Source organism: Chamaea fasciata, unplaced genomic scaffold (assembly GCF_029207755.1).
Source record: "Chamaea fasciata isolate MVZ Bird 193981 ecotype frontalis unplaced genomic scaffold, bChaFas1.0.hap1 SCAF_3, whole genome shotgun sequence".
Classification (NCBI taxonomy): domain Eukaryota; kingdom Metazoa; phylum Chordata; class Aves; order Passeriformes; family Sylviidae; genus Chamaea; species Chamaea fasciata.
In genome coordinates, this window is record NW_027094088.1 from 89,432,362 (window position 1) to 89,451,683 (window position 19,322).

At 36.6% G+C, this 19,322-nt stretch overlaps 1 protein-coding gene across 9 annotated transcripts in view; it reads left to right on the forward strand.

Annotated features, from left to right (window-relative positions):
- DST (dystonin) overlaps positions 1–19,322 on the forward strand; it is a 289,675-nt gene that overhangs the window by 224,331 nt on the left and 46,022 nt on the right. For 8 of the 9 annotated variants that reach the window (XM_066179759.1, XM_066179751.1, XM_066179753.1 and 5 more), the window contains 12 exons: positions 333–494; positions 1,526–1,696; positions 2,997–3,163; positions 5,345–5,504; positions 5,759–6,085; positions 6,260–6,344; positions 7,480–7,721; positions 8,694–8,900; positions 12,592–12,711; positions 12,897–13,004; positions 14,754–14,972; positions 17,739–17,942. In XM_066179759.1, coding sequence (XP_066035856.1) covers positions 333–494; positions 1,526–1,696; positions 2,997–3,163; positions 5,345–5,504; positions 5,759–6,085; positions 6,260–6,344; positions 7,480–7,721; positions 8,694–8,900; positions 12,592–12,711; positions 12,897–13,004; positions 14,754–14,972; positions 17,739–17,942 — 2,172 coding nt within the window. The remainder of the gene's footprint in view (positions 1–332; positions 495–1,525; positions 1,697–2,996; positions 3,164–5,344; positions 5,505–5,758; positions 6,086–6,259; positions 6,345–7,479; positions 7,722–8,693; positions 8,901–12,591; positions 12,712–12,896; positions 13,005–14,753; positions 14,973–17,738; positions 17,943–19,322) is intronic. The other variant, XM_066179756.1, reaches the window with a different exon arrangement.

The following is a 19,322-nucleotide window of genomic DNA, read 5'->3' on the forward strand; positions in this document are numbered from 1 at the left end:
TTTCCCCCTCTATCAGAAGTTTTCTTTTTTCACCCTCCAAAACTTCACTGGCTCTCGTTTTCTCTGTCCCTTTCCTTCCTATCTAAAACTACTTGTGGAAATGTATGCCATTTCCCCTCTATGATGTATTGAATTTACTCTGTTTAGACTGAGTCTATTCTGTTTAGATTTATTGATGCTTTTTTAGGAAGGTCCTGACAAGGAATGGCTTCCTTTCTTCTAGACACCAGTTTTAAGCAATGTTTTTGTGGTATACTGTCATGTAAACACACCAGATGCATTTTGTAAAAAAAGTGACCATGTTTCATGTCTGTCTTGGGTTTCAACTGCAGGTATTCCAGAAAGAAGAAATTGAACCCTTACAAGTAAAACAACAGGAAGTAAATTGGTTGGGTCAGGGCCTTATTCAGAGTGCTGCTAAAAGTACCAACACAGAAAACCTTGAACACGACCTGGAAGATGTCAACACCCGATGGAAGACTCTTAATAAGAAGGTTATTTTCTTCCATACTGTCCTGCTTTTGTTGTGTCCTGCCTTTTGATTATTTGCTTGCCAATATCTTTCCAAATACAGGAAATTAAATATTCACTAAGAATACGAATAGTATTTGCTTTAAATATACACTTTGTTATTCTGAGGATAAGATTTGTATTGCTAATAGCTGGAGGTGTTGCTGTCATTTATAAGGTTTTGCCAAACTTTCTTGAGGTCTGTCCCGGATTTTTATTCAGGAAAGGCTCACAGAATCATGAAATAGTTGGGGTTGGAAGGGGTCCCTGGAGATCCAGTCCCACTTTCAGTCATTGTTTGCATGTTTTTTCACTTTGTTGTATTTGCTCACATACGCTGTTGTACCTGCACAGTGCAATGATACAACCCAGCTTTGTGTGACTGGTGGAATGTTTCCTTTAGAGCACCTTAAGGACTGTATTGCTTGAGGCATCAGAAAGTACCACTGCTTTGAAAAACAGGCTGTAGATGTTTTTCTGTACTTTTTAAAAGTCTTCCTTCAGCTGCTGATGGAAAACGGAAAAGGTGGGGAGTAAAAATGGTGCTCATCTTTTTCTGCTCTCGTTCTGAAAGAGTGATGCAGCAGAACCAGAGACACCTGCAATTCACATGTTTGCCTGCTCCTTTCTTATTTCTGTTTCTCACTGATGGCATTATTGGGCCTTATAAAGAGCTGCTACTTTGATATCCTGGCTCATTCTTTCTATAAAGAAAATAAAGACCATCTGAAATGCTAACATCCCATCAGTATGTTTCATACTACTGTAGCTGTATAAAGCAGGAGAAATTTTTAAGGAATTACTAGAGCAGGCTGATTTGCTAGGAGTCAGTCTGTTCTTTTTATGGGATGTCTCCAGCCCTGGGAGATTCATGCTGAATTGTGACATAGTGCTGTTATGAATAGTTACAAAACCAGGAGTATTAATTAGTGATATTGACAGATTTTCTACAGATTTTGACTAATTATTTCACAGAAATAAGATGAACAGGTGAGATCCTGTACTGTTTTCTCAGGTTGCCCAGCGAGCTGCGCAATTGCAGGAAGCCCTCCTCCATTGTGGGAGATTTCAGGATGCCCTTGAATCTCTGCTTAGCTGGCTCATTGATACAGAAGATCTTGTGGCTAATCAGAAACCGCCATCTGCTGAATTCAAAGTTGTCAAGGCCCAAATTCAGGAACAGAAGGTAAGTGAAATGGTTTCAGAATCCCTCTCCTTCCACTGGACCAATTATAATAAATTCCCAGTCTTTGGCAAAGCATAATATCTGTTATAGTGTATTATATTACAGTGGGGTGTGCTGAGGTGTTTAAAGAAGCCATCTGTTCAAAACTCAAGACTTTTTCCAGGGTTGGGAGAAGTGCTCATCTTCTTGGATACAAGACAGAGTGATACTGTGCAATCTGAGCTCTGGTTAGAATTAATAACATTATCTGGAAAAGATGTTAAAGATTCACTGGAAAAAGAGAAAGCATAAAATCCAGTATTTGGCCATTTGAAAGGTAGGAAATAAAACCTAGTAAATTTATACTCTAGTACTACCAAGATAAGATTGCAGTTTACAGATTTAAATACTTGGCTCTTGATCTTCATGTGATCATTCTTGGTAATTAGTTGGAATCCCACTGGGACGTGGCCTGTGCTAATGGAGAAACTCAGTGTCATCAACTTTGGCATATTTTAATAGTGGTTATAGAAAAAAGAATAATAGTGTAGCTGATAAAACCTACAATTCCTGCAGTTGGACTGTGTGACCCACTGCCACCCAAGGATTTAATACAAAGTTATGGCCAAGTAGCGGTTGTCTTCTTGGGATACCTGTGATGGCAAATCGTTAATGTTACCAGAAGCACCTAGGGAATAGAGGAAGGGAGGATTGTAGACAGAGGCACATTTTATTCTTCACAGAGAAGCTAATGTGCTTCACATTTCACCACAGATTGGTGAACTCGGTTGTATCTCATATCAGTGATGAATTGATTATACTATAGTTTTAGCATCTATTTTCCCATCCCTACATATCTGAGTTACCAGTTGTGATGCTGAATCTGGAAGGACATGCAGTTTTCCTATAAATGTTCCTCTAAAGTGTAACTTAATTCTAAATAGCTGGATTCCCTCAAGGGTGTTACGTAGAACTTTTTCCTCTAGGTATTCCCTTTTTGGGCTGTCACACATCCTTACCTCAGAGAAGCCAAGGTTGTTGTTTGGGCTTCGTGAAACTCCAGTGTTCTTAGGAAAACAATTGAGAAACTAAAATGAGCCTTTGTTGGTCAGGGAAGGGGTTGATGTGTGTGCTATGTGCATCTCTTTGATTCGCTTTGTTCACATTTTTATCACAATATACCAATATAGGCATTGTGATTGAATTTTTTTTTTTGGGAGGGGTGTTTGTTTTAACGGCTTTTCAAGAAGTCTACTGTTGTTACATTTGCGCCATTACAATATTTCCTTAATAACCTGGTGCCTGGTGGCTTTCTCTGTAGCTTCTCCAGAGGCTGCTGGATGACCGCAAGCCTACTGTTGAGGCAATCAAGCGCGAAGGGGAGAAAATTGCGGAGTCGGCAGAGCCTGCTGATAGAGTGAAGATCTTGAAACAGTTGAGTTTCCTGGATAGTCGATGGGATGCCTTGCTCAGTAAAGCTGAAACCAGGTACTTGAACTGCTTTCATGGATTTGAAAAATGTAGACATAGCTTGTGATAGATGTTTGGAAGCAGCACGTGGAACGCTATACTGTGAAGTGCTATCATGCTTTTGACCGCATTATGTCTTAGTGTCTTGGTGTTGATATAATGGGTCCTCTGAGGGAAAAGTGGAGAAAAGTGACCTGAAGAGACCAAAAGCTCTTTAAGAAATGTTTAGTCTAAGATGTGATAATCTGGTAGGATTAACTACATATGTATCTTCTGAATACTTTATCTCTGTTAATTAAGTCGAATGCAAGTGTTTTGAGGCAAGAACCTGTTTTGCAATAGAATCAAGTGCACATTTTGCATTGATATTCTGTTGGAACTTCAAAGTCATGAATTGCTGCTACAAAGAAGGGGCACTCAATTCTTTCCTTTTTTTTAAAATATCATCTGCATAATTAGTTTCTGCAACTCAGAGGTCATCGTAATGTCAGTTGCAGGTGCTGAGCTCCCTTCGTTTTCAAGAAATAAAGGACCTTTAAAGTATATAGATATATATATTCTAACAACACAGAAAACCTTCTCTTAAAAGACAGTGAGGTCCACTTCAAGTTCCAATTGAAAAAAATTAAACAAAATCCATGCACACAATATCTGTGTAAACACAGACTTGTATTTGAGTTGTTGACAATGTAGAAAATACCTGTAAAGTTATGAACTGTATAGTGTCTTTGAAGAAATCTGTGTTGAAAGGTTTACTGAGCATGTTTTCTGAGTGGGGAATTGAGAAGAAGGACAGTCTTTTTCAGAGTAGAGAGAAGAGTGCATGAGACATAGCTTGGAAAAAGGCCTATAATTGAGAGTTAGAGAGGACTTAAGAAGTTGAAGAAAAATTTGAAGTGCACAGTGAAGCTTTACACTGAAGAACAAATGGTTGTGTTGGTACTTAAAGTAGCATTGAACTCACCTCACCTCTGCTGTCTTCTATTCCCTCTGGTAGCCTCTCTTTAGCCAAACCTGTTTTGTTGCCTCATACTAATAATAGGATTATTTAATTAGTCAACCACTAATAGACCATTATTTCCTTTTTTTTTTTTCTCTTTTTTTATTGAAGGAATCTGACTCATTAGCTGGGGTAAATGTTAATGTCATGTTTAATTTAATAATATCCTCCCAGTCTGGTGATATCTAATTACAAATGAAATTGCAGCTTTTTCCAAGCCATCCATTAGCTGCAAGCTTGTCTCCATTGTTCTTTGGCTGGTCTCTAGAAATGAAGAAGGAATTTGAGGATGATTTTGAAAACTATGTAGAGTACCCCACAGAGTGTTCCATGGCTAAGTATGTCAAGTCTACCTTCTTTATAAGCCTTGGAAAGCACATATAAATGTAACTTTTTTCTTGAACGAGATCCTCATTTGAAAGACGTTATTGGGATGTTTTCATGTAGAAGAAATCTCTCCTAAAAGTCTGCTTGAATGACATTTGTTTAGCATTGCTTGTAGAGAAGACTTGGCTGTAATCAAGTCTTCTCTGACATGTAATGATCTGAACCAGAAATGTTTTAGATACTGCTTTTCTGTTCTGAAGGTCAAGTCTCTGTGCTTTATTAATATTAATATTAATTAATTAAGTTTAATAACTTCATTGAGAGCTTTAATCCAGGACAAGAGATGCAAATTTAGAACCTAATAATTTTGTTGTCATTGATGAAAAAATGTTTAAAGATATTTTACAACACTGAGGAAACATGACACTCTGTTCTGGTTCAGTAAAGCCCTTGCCTAACTTTAAAACATGTATAATAGTCAAGGGAATGTAACTTTGTTTTAAGAAGGCTGGAAACTTCAGAACTATCTTAACTGGGTATAACACAATGTTTTGCTGAGTTAAATCCTAGATTATTTTTAGCAAAAAGTATATTCATAAAGTGGTACTATATTTTTTTTTTCAAAAACTGGTATATTAGCCAAATGCTTTGGTGGTCTTTGTTTGTTTTTAATTTTATTTGATTTTTACTTTACCTTGCTTTTCATCAAGTATCATGGATATATGTCTGTTTCATTTGGTGTCTGCTCCTAGTATGAGATTTAATTATTTCTGGGGTGTTTTTCAAAGGATTCAAGGGACTCTTTTCTTTATTAAAAATGTTTGACACTTACTTCATCCCAAAAGATAACCATTCCCTGGGTGTATTGGTAGGAACCGTCAGCTGGAAGGCATCTCGGTGGTAGCACAGCAGTTCCATGAAGCTCTGGAGCCACTAGTGGAGTGGCTGACAGCCACAGAGAAGAGGCTTGCAAATGCAGAACCTATTGGAACACAGGCCTCCAAACTGCAGCAGCAAATTGCTCAGCATAAAGTAAGATACAAACCGCTCACTTGCTTTGGTCATTCTTTTTAAATGCTTCTGTAAAGCACAACACAACTGGCAAAGCTGTTGCACTGTATTCATTTTACCATACTGTTTCATTTTTCCCCTGTAATTTAAGTTTTATATATTTATGTTGGCAATATGTCCTTTTTTGTTCGTTTTTATTTTGTTCCACTTAAATTTATTTTATGTTTTTCTGATTTTCTTTTTCATTATTCTTCATTATTTAAAATAAAATATAGGCCCTAGAAGATGATGTCCTAGCTCACAATAAGAGTTTACATCAGGCCATTAGTGCTGGTCAGTCTCTAAAGACTATGAGCTCCAGGGAAGATAAAGATGTGGTGCAGGAAAAGCTAGATTCTGCTCAGGCACGATACATTGAAATTCAAGAGAAGAGCAACAGCAGGTCTGAACTTCTCCAGCAAGCTTACAGCAATGCTCAGATTTTTGGGGAGGACGAAGTTGAATTGATGAACTGGCTGAGTGAAATCCATGATAAACTGAATAAATTGTCAGTCCAAGATTGCAACACAGAATTGCTTGAGAAACAGCACTCTGAACTACTGGTATTTTGATTTCTGTTCATTTCTTATTTAATTCATGTTTTTGATTTGATTTATATCCCCATACATCATTTATTTTCATTAATGTATTTTGTTTAAAATGTCAATATACTTATTCTAAATAAAAATAATATAATTTTTTAGGTCTGTGCTAACATAAATGGCCTTTATTTATAGGATCTTCAGGAAGAGATTCTTCTTAGAAAACAAAATGTTGATTTGGCTATACAAAATGGCTTAGAGCTTCTCAAGCAGACAACAGGTGAGAACTTACATAAAACTATAATTTGTCATACTTCTTTTTCTTGTACTTGTAGGTGCCTAAGAAAATTAAAGTGGAACTTGTAAATATGGTTCGTATTTACTGGTTAAAGCAATCACAGTTGTTTATTTTAATAAGCTTTTGAGGTCAAGCTAGGTTATGTTTTGGGGCCAATTTTACTTTTAACGTAAGTGAGCAAAAGGCCTTTTTTGCATGTAGAGAATTTAGCCCTTGAATCCTTTTATTATTTTTAGTGGAAAATTATTTTAGTGAACCTGCATTCCATTCCTAATAGCGAGTTATGGACATTACTCATAATGGAGAGCTCTTTGGCAGTGGGCACAGTAATTCCCTGCAAGCATCTACAGATGCAAACAAGATATTAGAATACCTATTACTGCAAGGGGAAAACTTCTGCCATGGGAACTAATGCAGTGGGAAAAGTTGCATTCCAGTTCTGTACAATGTGTCTGTTCTGTAGATCAGCATCTGTCCAGATTTTCCAGTACTTGTAAAGTTCTTGAACCCCTTGAGACATATGTTTGTGCAGGTATTATCCTTCTCTGTTCCAGACTCTGACATTACACATATTCTGTGATGAAATCTGAACATTTCTAGTGTTATGGCTAATAAATTTCAATGCATTGTTTTTCTTTTAGCCTTTTGAGCAAATGAAGGTGAACTGTGATGACAAAATCTACTGTAATTGAAAGTCTAGTTAATAATATGTAGATTTTTTTTTTTGTTCTTTACATTTTCAGTAACATGTTTTTATCCTTTATTTTGACTTTATAAATATTATGAATTTAAGGGGGGGATTTTTTATAGGAACATTTCTGTTTAAAATTGGATTTAGCTCCTTACTTTGTAATAGTTTAGTAAAGCAGAAAAAAGATAGAAGGACCCATCCTGAACTGAGGTAAACTTTGTAGCTCTGTGGGCTTTAGTGATGGTAGGATAATTTACAGCAGTTGAGGATTGGCCTTGTCACCTTGTTTGGGTTATTTTATAAATTAAATACTGAGATTTCTGTAATATGTGGAGTTTGGAATTTTCAGGTTTTTGTTGTTGTGGTTTTGGTTTTTTCTTTTTAGTATTTGTGATCATGGGAGATAACATTCCTTTAATATTTTAGGTGATGAAGTTGTAATTGTTCAAGATAAACTGGAAGGCATTAAAGCAAGATACAAAGACATTACAAAATTAAGTTCTGATGTATCCAAGACTTTAGAGCAGGCTCTGCAGCTTGCAGGCCAACTGCACTCAGCTCATGAGGAACTCTGCAAATGGCTTGATGAAGTAGAGATGGAGTTGCTCTCATATGAAACTCAAATACCAAAGGGTGAAGAATTAAGCCAAGTACAAGAAAGACAAAAAGTAGGTTTTAGAACCTGTGAATTATTTACTGTTCTGTGATTCGGTGAGGTTTTGTGTTAATTTGTGCTTGACATGAAATAACTTTTGAATAACTGATTTTGACATCAGATCATTTGACTAAATGTAACGGTAGTTAAGAATCAAACTCTTTTTCCAGAGTCATCTGTTATAATCATGTATGAAATTGGGCTGAGGTTTATTTTTAGCACAAGAGATACGCATCATTTTCATTTTATTCAAGGACCTACCTAAGACTGGGAAACTTCATAAGATGTCAAACAAAATTATTTTAGTTCTTTAGCTGTGGCATGGATAAAATCCTCTAAAGTGTCAACATTTTAAACAGATATTACTGATTTTCTTTAACAAGATTTATTTCAAAAGAAAAAATGTAGTGTAAGCTGGGTGGTATGGAAAATGTTGAGGGTGGAAGCTTAAAAAAATTCTATTAAATTTCTTTAATAGATGGGGAGTTCTGTACAGGTAAAAATTCATTCCTTGGTGTGTATATGTGCTTGAAATTTAATCCAGTCATTGCAGAAATCATTTGAATTCATCATATTTTGTTATATTGAGTGCTGATTTCATTTGCTGATGACTTAGTTCCTTATGGTGTTGCAGTTCTCAACCATCCATTAGTTTTATTTTCTGTGGATGCTTCATGAAGTACTAACAGTTCTTAGAAAATTTTCAGTCAGTCGTACTGAATGGAGAAATATATTTAGGTTAGATTCTGTGGAAAACTCTCTAAAGAATCTCCTACCTTTCTGTTAAACAACTTACAGTATCAAAAAGCTAATACAGTTTAGCTGAAAATAAGTATTCTAATTTACCCCTTTGGTTTGTGTGGAAAACATTTCAGTTCTGGACTCATGGAATAGTTGAAAGAATGAAAAAACTGCAAACTGTATATGTTCTGTTCGTATACTGCCATGTTTAAATTGTTTACTTGTTTTAAATGGTCTTCTACAGGAGCTGAAAAAAGAAGCAAAGAACAACAAAGGCTTAGTGGACACTCTGAATGAAGTTGGCAGTGCCTTCCTGGAGCTGGTGCCATGGAGGGCCAGAGAGGGTCTGGACAAGATGATAACGGAGGACAATGAACGTTACAGATTAGTGAGTGACACCATCTCTCAGAAGGTGGATGAGATTGATGCTGCCATCCTGAGATCTCAGCAGGTACTCAGAATTGTTCTTTGGACAGTAACAGTCTCTGGTCATGTGTACTTGTACAAAAGCTGTCCTTTGATAACGTTGCCAAAAGTTTGTTATGCTTGAGCAGCTGAAGGCCCATTTGAATGAAATGGGACTCCAGTGTTAAAATATGAATGCCAGAAATCTGTTAATCTGTACTCTGTTGTAGTTGTCTCCCTTCTTGTTGATGCAAACAATATTATAGCTAAAATTGCTGTTACTATCCTGTGGCTTCTTAAGTCAGAGTTTGCTTAAGGATTTAATGGCCCACGTCTTTCATGCATCATGGTGTGTTAATCATGGTGTGTTAAGTAAAATATGGTCCAAGATCCTGAGCCACCTTTTCTGGATGTGAAGCTGATATTGCTAGGTTGGCCACACCTTTTAGCATCAGCTGATTGTCTAGCTGCTCTGTACATTAGTCAATTAAAAGCTGGATGGATGGCCTTGTTTAAGCTAGTGGAGGATTTAAATAACACTTGCTTTTATCAATACCTACAATGCTTTTCTTCTTGGGGCCCAAAACCTGAGTTATTTAATATGTGAAGGTGACTATACATGCACAGAAGTATGTATGGATATGCTTTGAGAACTGGGCTTTAATTTTGTCACTAAGTAGTCTCATATTTAAGCCAGCTTTTAAATGTGTTCTGGAAACAGGGTTTTCCAGTTCAGACATAAAAATATTGGTGGAGAATTCTCCTTTTGCTATGTAGTTCCCATAAACAGCTGTAACAGGACAAGGAGAGAGTGTGTGCGATATTTTGAAAATTTGCTAAAAGCTGACTAAAAGAGACTGGCAGTAATTCAGATTTTCTTCTAAGTGTGTCTAAAAATAACTGCAGGTTTCTTTATAAGGGATTTGCTAATTAATATTTTCTTATTAACCTACTCCTCAAAAATGAAGGGTGACTTTTTTTTTTTTAGTGAGTGATAAGGTGACATAGGAGATTATAGATTGGCTCTCCTTCAGATTTTCTGAATTTGATGAGTATGTTGCATCCTCTAGCATAAGTTGGGCAGTTTCAGGTCCAGACATGAAAAGTCCTGCTGTTCCATGTTCCAAATGATATTGCAAGGGCATGTTGCATTCTCATCCTGCATACCCCTGACCTCCACTTCAGCAAACCCACATCATCACAATAAACTCCTGTACACTATATCCTGTAATAAGTTTCAGGTGGCTTAATGTGTTTCCAATAAAAGATAAGATACTTCCCATTTAGCTATGCAAAATAAAAAACATTTTTGAGGAAGCTAGTGCTCTTTAAGTTTGCCCTGTGGCAATTAGTTGAAGTACCGATACTATTAAGAAGCTTTGGGTGCAGGATAAAGCTGCTGAGAATACAAGGCTTTGGTAGGAGTAAGTGTAGGTTTTGTGCGAGATGTTCCTCGACCAAGGTGAGGAATGCAGCAAGAAACACAGATGATGAGGCAGAACAGCTTCATGTTTGAATGGAAGCTGGAAGAATAATAGACAAATGCAATGCCCAGGGTTTTTAACTACCTGCGCAAAATGGTCCCAGATTGATAATAGAGATAAATTCAGCTGCATGATTTAGTCTTCATTTCTCAAGACTGAAGGCCTTGGTGGGGTCCCCTAGTGCAGGAGTCCTATGTAGAAACACAAGGTCATATTCTACTTTGGTCTTACTTATTCTTCACTCTAAAGCAGCCATAGAGAGTGCTTTAGAAAGCATTCATGGAGAAAATCACAGCATCATGGTATTCGGAAGTCAGTCATCCCCGATCAGAGGGAAATGTACCACAATGAACTATGCTTGGTTAAACTGGATGGGGATTAAGTAGACAATTTTCTGGTGACTCAAAGTGTAGCTCAGGGCTCATAAGTAAATGCCATATATGATGAGAAGAAAACATTTAAAGGTTTGGAGTACCAATTTTATGCTTTTTATTCCTTAATGTTGTTTTTAAGAATCACAAATTGGAAATCCAATACCTTCAGCAAATTGAGTTTAGAGTTCTTCCCTTCCTCGATGCTATTTAACTTAGAAGTTTCAGTGCCATGCCTTGATTTTATTATTTCCATTAAATATTTCCTGAATATTACTTACATGCCTGTGAATATTTGGTATCAGGAGGTCACACTGCAGTTAGTTTGTACATCTAATACATTTGAAATCATCTTCTCCATTTCTGTTGTAAATAGATGGACTTCTGAAAACCTTGATTGTGAACTGTAGTTTCTAAAGCCAGGATGCAACTACCACTGGTGCATGTGCTTCATGCTAGTGTTTACAGTACTGATTATTTCAGAACATACCTTTCTAGTAGGATGTCACAATATTTAGGACAAGTCTTACTTTCTGTTACTTTAAATGAGAAATGACATATAGTGAAAAAGAATGTTTTGCTCTTTCATGTAACGAATGGATTATAAAGGCTGAAAAAGATTGACTCATAAAGAATGAAATATCAGAACTGTTTCTTTCATTATGTGGGACTCATGATTAACCACTAAGAAAAGTCTGAGTTAGTGACTAAAGTGAACTTCAGTTATATTAAGGAGCAGGGCTGTTATGGACTACAGCGATAAAGGCACAGACCAGCATGTTTTAAAGACAAGAGGGACTGAGAGTGTTCAGAAGATTTCTGAAGAAAGTGTGGACATCAACAACACAAGTAGCAGGTTCTGACTTAAAACACCCTGACAGACTTTCACAATAACTCAGGGCTATATTAAGCTTCAGTTAATTTTGGAGAGGGGATACAGTTTCAACTAATTCAGTAAATAAATTCTTAGTAGTTTCTACAATGCATCTGATACATGATCTGATGTAATATTTCTCTATGGCTTAGGCTGAAAGCTGCCCTGGTTGTGCACTGCAACATGTATGTGCTAAGATGCATGCTTATGAACTTGACCTGAAAGAGAGAATGTATGAGTTGTTTTTTTTTTAATTTGGTCTCATATTTCAGAAGACTTAGATCCCCACATTCTTCTTTTCACGCTTGTCTTTGCAAATTAGTAAGAAACAAGTCGTCTTGATACATTAGTGTTTTTAGGAAATTTCTGAAACACTTAAATGTTTTCTAATTGTAGTCAGAAGTTAATCTTTTAGGAAAAGGACTGGCAGTATCCAAATGCTAAAAAAAACCCCTCTTGCACTTAATCTGAGACCTAGATTTGGATGAAATCCTGTCTTCTCTAAATTCGGTGAGGTTTTTGTGCTAAATTAGTTGAACTGTGATTGTTTTGCCTTGATCATTTTATACCAAAGCAGCTCTTCAGATTAATAGGGTAACATCAAACAACTATGTCTCAGGATAATTGCAGCACTAGCAGTAATAATAAACAGAGATTAAAAAGGCATGTAGAAGTAGAGTAAAATAAAAACAAACAGTCTTGTTAAAACTCTGAGATTATAATCCTTTTGTATTTTCTTACGACTGTTAGAGCACTGTAGGCTTTGGAAAAAAGTATTTGCTTCTGTCGCTTTGTCATGCTTATGAATTAATTTGCTTGTATTACAATCCCTCAGAACCATTTTGGGCATTGTATTTCATTTATGTAAAAGCTTCAAATGGAAATTCAGCTATTCTCTTTCTAAAAATTAAAAAATATGCTGTTTAATCTTCTTTAAAATTTTTGAAACTGGTATTCTAATTTCATGTCTATAGAACTGCTGAACTAATTCTTCTCTCCCTCGTTTAGTTTGATCAAGCAGCTGATGCTGAATTTGCCTGGATTGCAGAAACAGAAAAGAAACTGATGTCTCTGGGTGATATTAGGCTTGAGCAAGACCAGACCACTGCTCAGCTGCAAGTTCAAAAGGTAAAAGAAACGCATTTCCAACTGTCATGTTAATTATTGGCCGGCACACTCTCCATCTAGAAAATGTACTCGCATGATTTAATTTTCAGTTCATCATAATTAATGCACTTCAAAACCAGTTTTTGCTCCAAATACTTTTTTTTTTTTTGAAGTTATTATTCTAACCAATTTTATTTTGTTTCAAGGCTTTTACCATGGAGATTTTAAGGCACAAAGATATTATAGATGAACTTGTTAAATCTGGGGATAAGATTATGAAAACATGCACTGAAGAGGAGAAACAGATGATGAAGGTAAAGTTCCTGAAATTGCAGCTACAGCAGTAGATATGCAGACAATGTATGGGTAGAAGGATTCCTATAGTGTCTTTTTTAAAACACTAATGAAAAGGCATTAATTACAGTCACTTCCTGTCATTTCCTCAGCATTACTTCCTGTAAGGCTAGAGGAAATGCTGTTGTGTATTGCCCGACTTCTTTCAGGATGTTAAAAGAACAAACGCTGTGTGCTTGCTGCTTTGCCTGACACTAGTTTGGAGCCCCAATTATCATCTTCATCCATAGTAAATAGTATTTTAGCCTAGAGATGGTTGAGTGAAGAGGGGTTAGTCATCTGGGTTGATGTGTAGATTCTGGCAGTTTATCTTCCCAGTTCTTTTGGGTCAGTGATGCTCTGGACATGAGCATTTCTGTGCCGAATTCAATGGCTCTGCCCCTCGGTGTGAATCTTTACTTTCATTTCTGCTGACTTCCATGCAGACCTTGCTTGCCAAGATTATTCCATCCTGTCATGGCCCATGAAAGGCATTCTTATGACTTTGTTTATTACACACAGACACTGAGAGCCCAATGTCAGGGCTGCAAACATGTAGAGATGGATCTTTCATGTTGGCATTTAGGAAGGATTAGTTGTGGGGTTGGGAGTTTTTTGCTAAATTACAGTGAGGGTCGATATTTAGTATAGATTGAGCCCTTCCAATCCATGAAAAACAATGCTTCAGTAATTGTGTTCTGCAGCAGGATCTCTGAATAAATTTGATTTGCTCTTAAGTGAATTTTAAAGAAATGGGATGTTCTGTCTATGAAACTAGTCATAAGGCAGAGCAGTTTTGTGTGAGTCTCTACTAAATATTTTTATTTGTCAAAAATACTGCATATCTGTGTGTTAAGGTTATGTTCTGTCCTCTGGATAGCATCTCTACACTTAATTTACATGCAAGACATAACAAATGAAAGGATAGCTTGTTCTGCCAAAAAAAAAACCCACCAAACCTTCTTCATATTCAATGTCTTGCTTATATGTAGTTTTTCCAAGGCTAGAATTTATGTGCATTGTCACATATATAATATTTCATAAACATGATAACATGGGCAGTTTTCCACAGGAAAAATATAGCTGGTTGATACTTTCATTTATTTTCACATGCCCAAAAACATTCAATTTGTAATGTATAAACCTCATAGTTCTATCACTATTATCTATGTTATTAATGATAATACATTCACATTACGTAATGTATTCTGACCTGGAAAATCATGTTTTGTGGTTTCTCTTGTGAGTTTGTAAGTGACAGTCACAACATGTTGCCAGAGTGGAAAAGAAAACCCCACCAAAAAAACTCACCAAACCAAACGAAACATCCCAACAGATTCTGTGTAATGTTCCTCTTGCTTTGATTCAGAAATGCTGTGGAAAACTTAGTTTCTGCCAAGTGTCACTGAAGATAAGTGTCTGCAGTGAGGAAGTTGGGCTAAGATCTGCGGTCAGATCATTTGCAGCTTGACTAGAAGCTCTATGAATAGAGTGTTGTTTGTAAATATCAGTATTGTTAAATGTATTCCAATGATTTTGCAAGTAGTCTACCAAATTATCATCTCCCTCATTGTTGGTTCTGTCCGCCTTAAACAATGGTACTGTAGGAACATCAGAACTGTAATTTTATTCGCTGTGAATTGGTGCTATTTTTATCAAAGAATGTTTGCAAATGGAGGTAAGAGACACATGGAAAAACATACTTTTAAAAAATTAATACTATTTTACAGAAAAAAATTGAAAGCCTCTTACAGAAATATGATGCAGTCTGTCAAATGAACTCAGAGAGAAACCTCCAGCTGGAACGGGCTCAGTCCCTGGTTAACCAGTTCTGGGAGACTTATGAAGAGCTTTGGCCATGGTTGACTGAAACAGAAATGGTCATCTCTCAACTTCCTGCACCAGCCCTTGAATATGAAACATTAAAGCAGCAACAAGAAGAACATAGGGTAAGTGTTTTGCCAGTTTTGAAAAAGAAAGTGTTAAAAACAAGGAAGTAGCTTGCATAGAACTTTGGAGTACTCTGCAAAATTCTTAAAACCAAAGGAGGTACTCTTCTGTTGAAAAAAATAAAATAATACAGAGTATATACATTTTCAGTCATGTCTCTATTGTTTACCAAACTGTGCATGTAAGGAAGAGTCTCTAGGGAAGTCAGCAAGTGATGTGTAAGCATGAAAGAGGGCTAAAGGGTAATAATTGCCATTGTACTGAGAGAACTGCACACATAAAAGTTATTAGTTAAGAAGTATATTTAAGAGTACATATTAATGCCAGTATTGGAACAAACCAAAACAGAAACAGAAAGAGCAGATGTGGGATGTTGGAGCAAGAAGCAAAAGGGGGATACAGTCTGTATGCAGATCAGATATGGACATATGCTGATCTTTTGTATGTTGTGCATAATTATGTATGTCTACAGTGTTGTAGACTGGCCACTGTATGGGTTCTCTTACATGGCTATATAATCAGTTTGGATAAAAATAGAGGTGTTTCATAGGTGTGTGCTAGTATCACACGGAATCAGATGCATCCCACTGAGGTTAAAAACCTGCATGTTTTGGCAGATGCAAAACCTGTATGGCCACTGGAGATACCTGTTTCTCCCTGCTAAGCATGGAGTAGCAAGTGGGGTTTTTTTATTTTAGATGCCTCAATTTAGTGACTCAAGTTAGATAGCATGAACCCTGGCTTCAAAGTCTTGTTTACTTTGAGACCAGCTAATGAAATGTGCCACTCTTATGTACTGGTAAACACCAGGTTCACTCATTTGTCTTCCTATTATGTCCAGAATGAACAAACATGTCCTGTTAAGACTAGCTATATAACATAAGCTTTACAAACTACCTTGATTAGTCACCGTGAACCATATCATGCTTGCTTTACTTGCATGATTGTTCCTCATGTACTTTAATCATGCTGCTTCTGTAAGAAGCCTTTCAGATGAGTTTCTATTTTTGCATTTTCCCTGGGCTATGCCATTAGCTGAGATTTGTTTGTTAAATAGAAGATTAATGTCAGGCACTTTTAACACGTAATCTGCTCTGAAACGCTTGTTTGCTAGAATTGTTTACCCAATAGTAGAAGATGGAGAAGACCAAATCATTTGTTGTTCTATTAAAAAGAAGAAGAAGAAAAAAAAGTAGTTCTCAACGTGAATGAGAACCTAATGTTTCTGTTCCGATGTATTTACTGATGACTATCTTTGTTCCAAGTTGTGGAATTCATAGAGTTGATTCTTTGTGAGTGACATGCAGTTAGTTTAGTTTGAAATGAGCTGTTGGCAGAGTATTAGCATAAGGTTTAGTCCCAGAAATGTGCACTCCTGTGGCCTTGTGTCAAGTCATCTCTTTGTGCTCAAAAGTAAACCACATAAAATTATTTTCTAAAAATTTTCAAACTGTTCTTATGATCTCCTTTTCCTCCTCTAAGCTAATCAACATAATTTTTCTTGTGGCAAGGTGTACAAACTGAGTTACGTTCAAAGTAAGTAGTTAGAGTTGAGGGGGTTATTTTCATTTCTGTTTTGTCATTGGGGGACTGAAGAGTTGTCTGTCACTGTCTTCCCTGTCCTCAACTTCTCCTCTTCTGGGGAGGAGCAAGGAAGAAAGCCAGCATCTGGATTCCTTTTTAAGGGAAGGACTGTAGTTGAAGAGGAGAACTTATTTATACTGAGACTGATACAGGCTCTTTTCTGGGTCTTCATAAATTTAAACAAACTCTCAGCTGGGAGGAGCAGTGCATGTACCTCTCATGTTCCTGCACTGGAGCTATTGGATAGAAATGCATGGAGTTCACAGCACTGAGAAGGATGAGATGAGAAAGTAAATAAAATGAGGAAAGGATGGGGCTACTCACACAAAGAAAACCCTTTCCCTTTTGTAAGTTCTATGGGTGCAAGCAAGAAAATCTGAAATCCTTTGACAACTTCGAAGACACCTTGTGACATTTCACTTCCACAAGCCCCTGCACAGTCTTCAGCACAGTTTTTGCTGCTGGGGTGGATGGTGAGAAGGAATAGACAGCTGAGATTAAACATAATTCACTTACTAATTACTTGTTAAACATTTTGTAAGTTGAATAATACTGTTGTTATAAAGACAGAGGGGTCTTGTGGCTAGAAGGGGAGACAGATAAATAAGGTTGATAGGTCTCTACTGATCACCCTTACTTGTCCTTTTGCCCTTTTCACTGATTTCTTTGACCCTCCCTTGTGCTGGTTTCCTCCTCTTAAATCAAGGATAATTTGAATTAATTTTCTTGCAATGCTGGTACCTCTTTCTGTGATGTTCTTCAATGAAAGGCTTTGCAGCAAGTGACCGACCAATATCAACGTGAAAAGTATATATGTAGTGGTGTTACGCCCATGTCTGGAACATCGGTTCCCTTTCTGTCATTATAGGTACTAAATATGATGGGCAGTGTCTGTTGTTAGCATCATATGCATAATTAGCATCTTACATTTTTCCTGTAATCATATGTCCTACCAGAGTGTTGCCAGTGTGTCTCTAGTTCTGGTGTTTTGTGCCTGGATAGTTCTGTGTTGGAGTGGGAATGATCACTGGCAAAGCAGTCATTAACTTTATTTCTGCTTTACGTAAAGACGAAAGGTATTTGTTTGGAATTTCTTGCCAGCTGGATGTGTTGTAAGTGTGGACAGTTGTAATGTGGTGGTGCAAGCGTAAGAAACTGATAAGTTGTTTCATTTGTTATAGCAACTGCGTGAGCTGATTGCTGAGCACAAGCCTCATATAGATAAGATGAACAAAACTGGGCCTCAGTTGCTGGAGCTGAGCCCAGGAGAAGGCTTTTCTATCCAAGAGAAATATGTGGCAGCTGACACCCTTTACAGTAAAATTAAGGAAGATGTCAAAAAGCGAGCACTGGCACTGGATGAAGCCATTTCTCAGTGTACCCAGGTATCAATTAAGGTTTAAAATATAATTTTGTTCATTCAATGGAAAAATACACATTGTCATCTTACACGAATGTATCAAGACTGAACTACTGTTTCATCTGGATTTTTCAACCTACTGGTCTGTGAATGTTCATATCACTGCTAATGGTATTGATTTTTCTTTATCATGAGAGGTTATAATTTTATATATTGGTCAGTATTAAGTGGCTTTGCAGCCACTGAAAAATGTTACGGCTGCTTAATTTTGAAGTAAAAAATCTAGTGGTCTTAAAATGTGGGATTTGATTTTCACTTTCATTTTTGTCTTACTAGCTGATGCTTCATTTGTAAACAAATGTCACTTTTGATCAGTTAACTTGCGTATAGTTATTTCTAGGTATTAGCAGCTGTAGTTGACAGAGTTAGCAATGGAACTAGTGGGTGGTTTAGCAGTGGTAGTGGCATTGGCTCTTCGCTGCAAAAACTTAACATAACGTGCTGAAACTGTTTCAGAAAAGTATTACCAGGAAACTTAGACTCCACAAAATGTCATCAGCATAAAATTCAGGTCAAATCCACAAAAGCTGCATATTCTAGCTTCATCAACTTATAAAATGAACTTCAATAGAGTATTGTCAAATTTCATGTTCTAGCAACTATTAAATGTTGGGTTAATTGTCATTAAATTCACACAGAAATTATTCTCCTCAACCCGAGATTCAGAAAATAACTCAGTAAATCTTTGTACATAAATCTATACAAAAACCTGAATGAAAATACTTTGTCCTATATGGCTGTTTTAATAGGAAGTTCCCCTTTTTTTCCCTGTTCACTGGAAATTAAGTGCTGTATTCTGGTTAGCTCTTAAATACGAAATAAAGAAACACACCTTGAAGACCTTACCAATTCTACATTCTAAGTAATTTTTGTCAGGTCAATATAATTAATGTTATATTCCTGGCCCCTGCAGCTGAGTTTAAGAATGTGAGGCAAAGCTAAATGACATCAGATATTATCCTGCTTTTGTGCTGGTTATAGACATTATATGTTATATATATATTTAATGTATAAACTTTCAATCATTCTAAACACCTTCCTTATTCATACCTCTGAAATATGCCTGATTATTTAGATCCTCTCTTTTTCTTTGTCATAAATGCTTAGTCCTCCTCATATGTGGAGCTGCCAATTTGAAAGGCAACATATTTTCTTAGTGTTAGAGTCCCTGTTTTGTGTGTGATAGACATCAGCATGTTGTACTGGCTAAGTACGGAAAGCAAGAATTAGAAATGCATTCTTTGCTAACACCTAGAATATAATCAGATGTTGAGAAATTACTGAATTATTTATGCAATGCTTTATGGTTCATATGCTTTATGGTTCATATTATATACCTAAATGT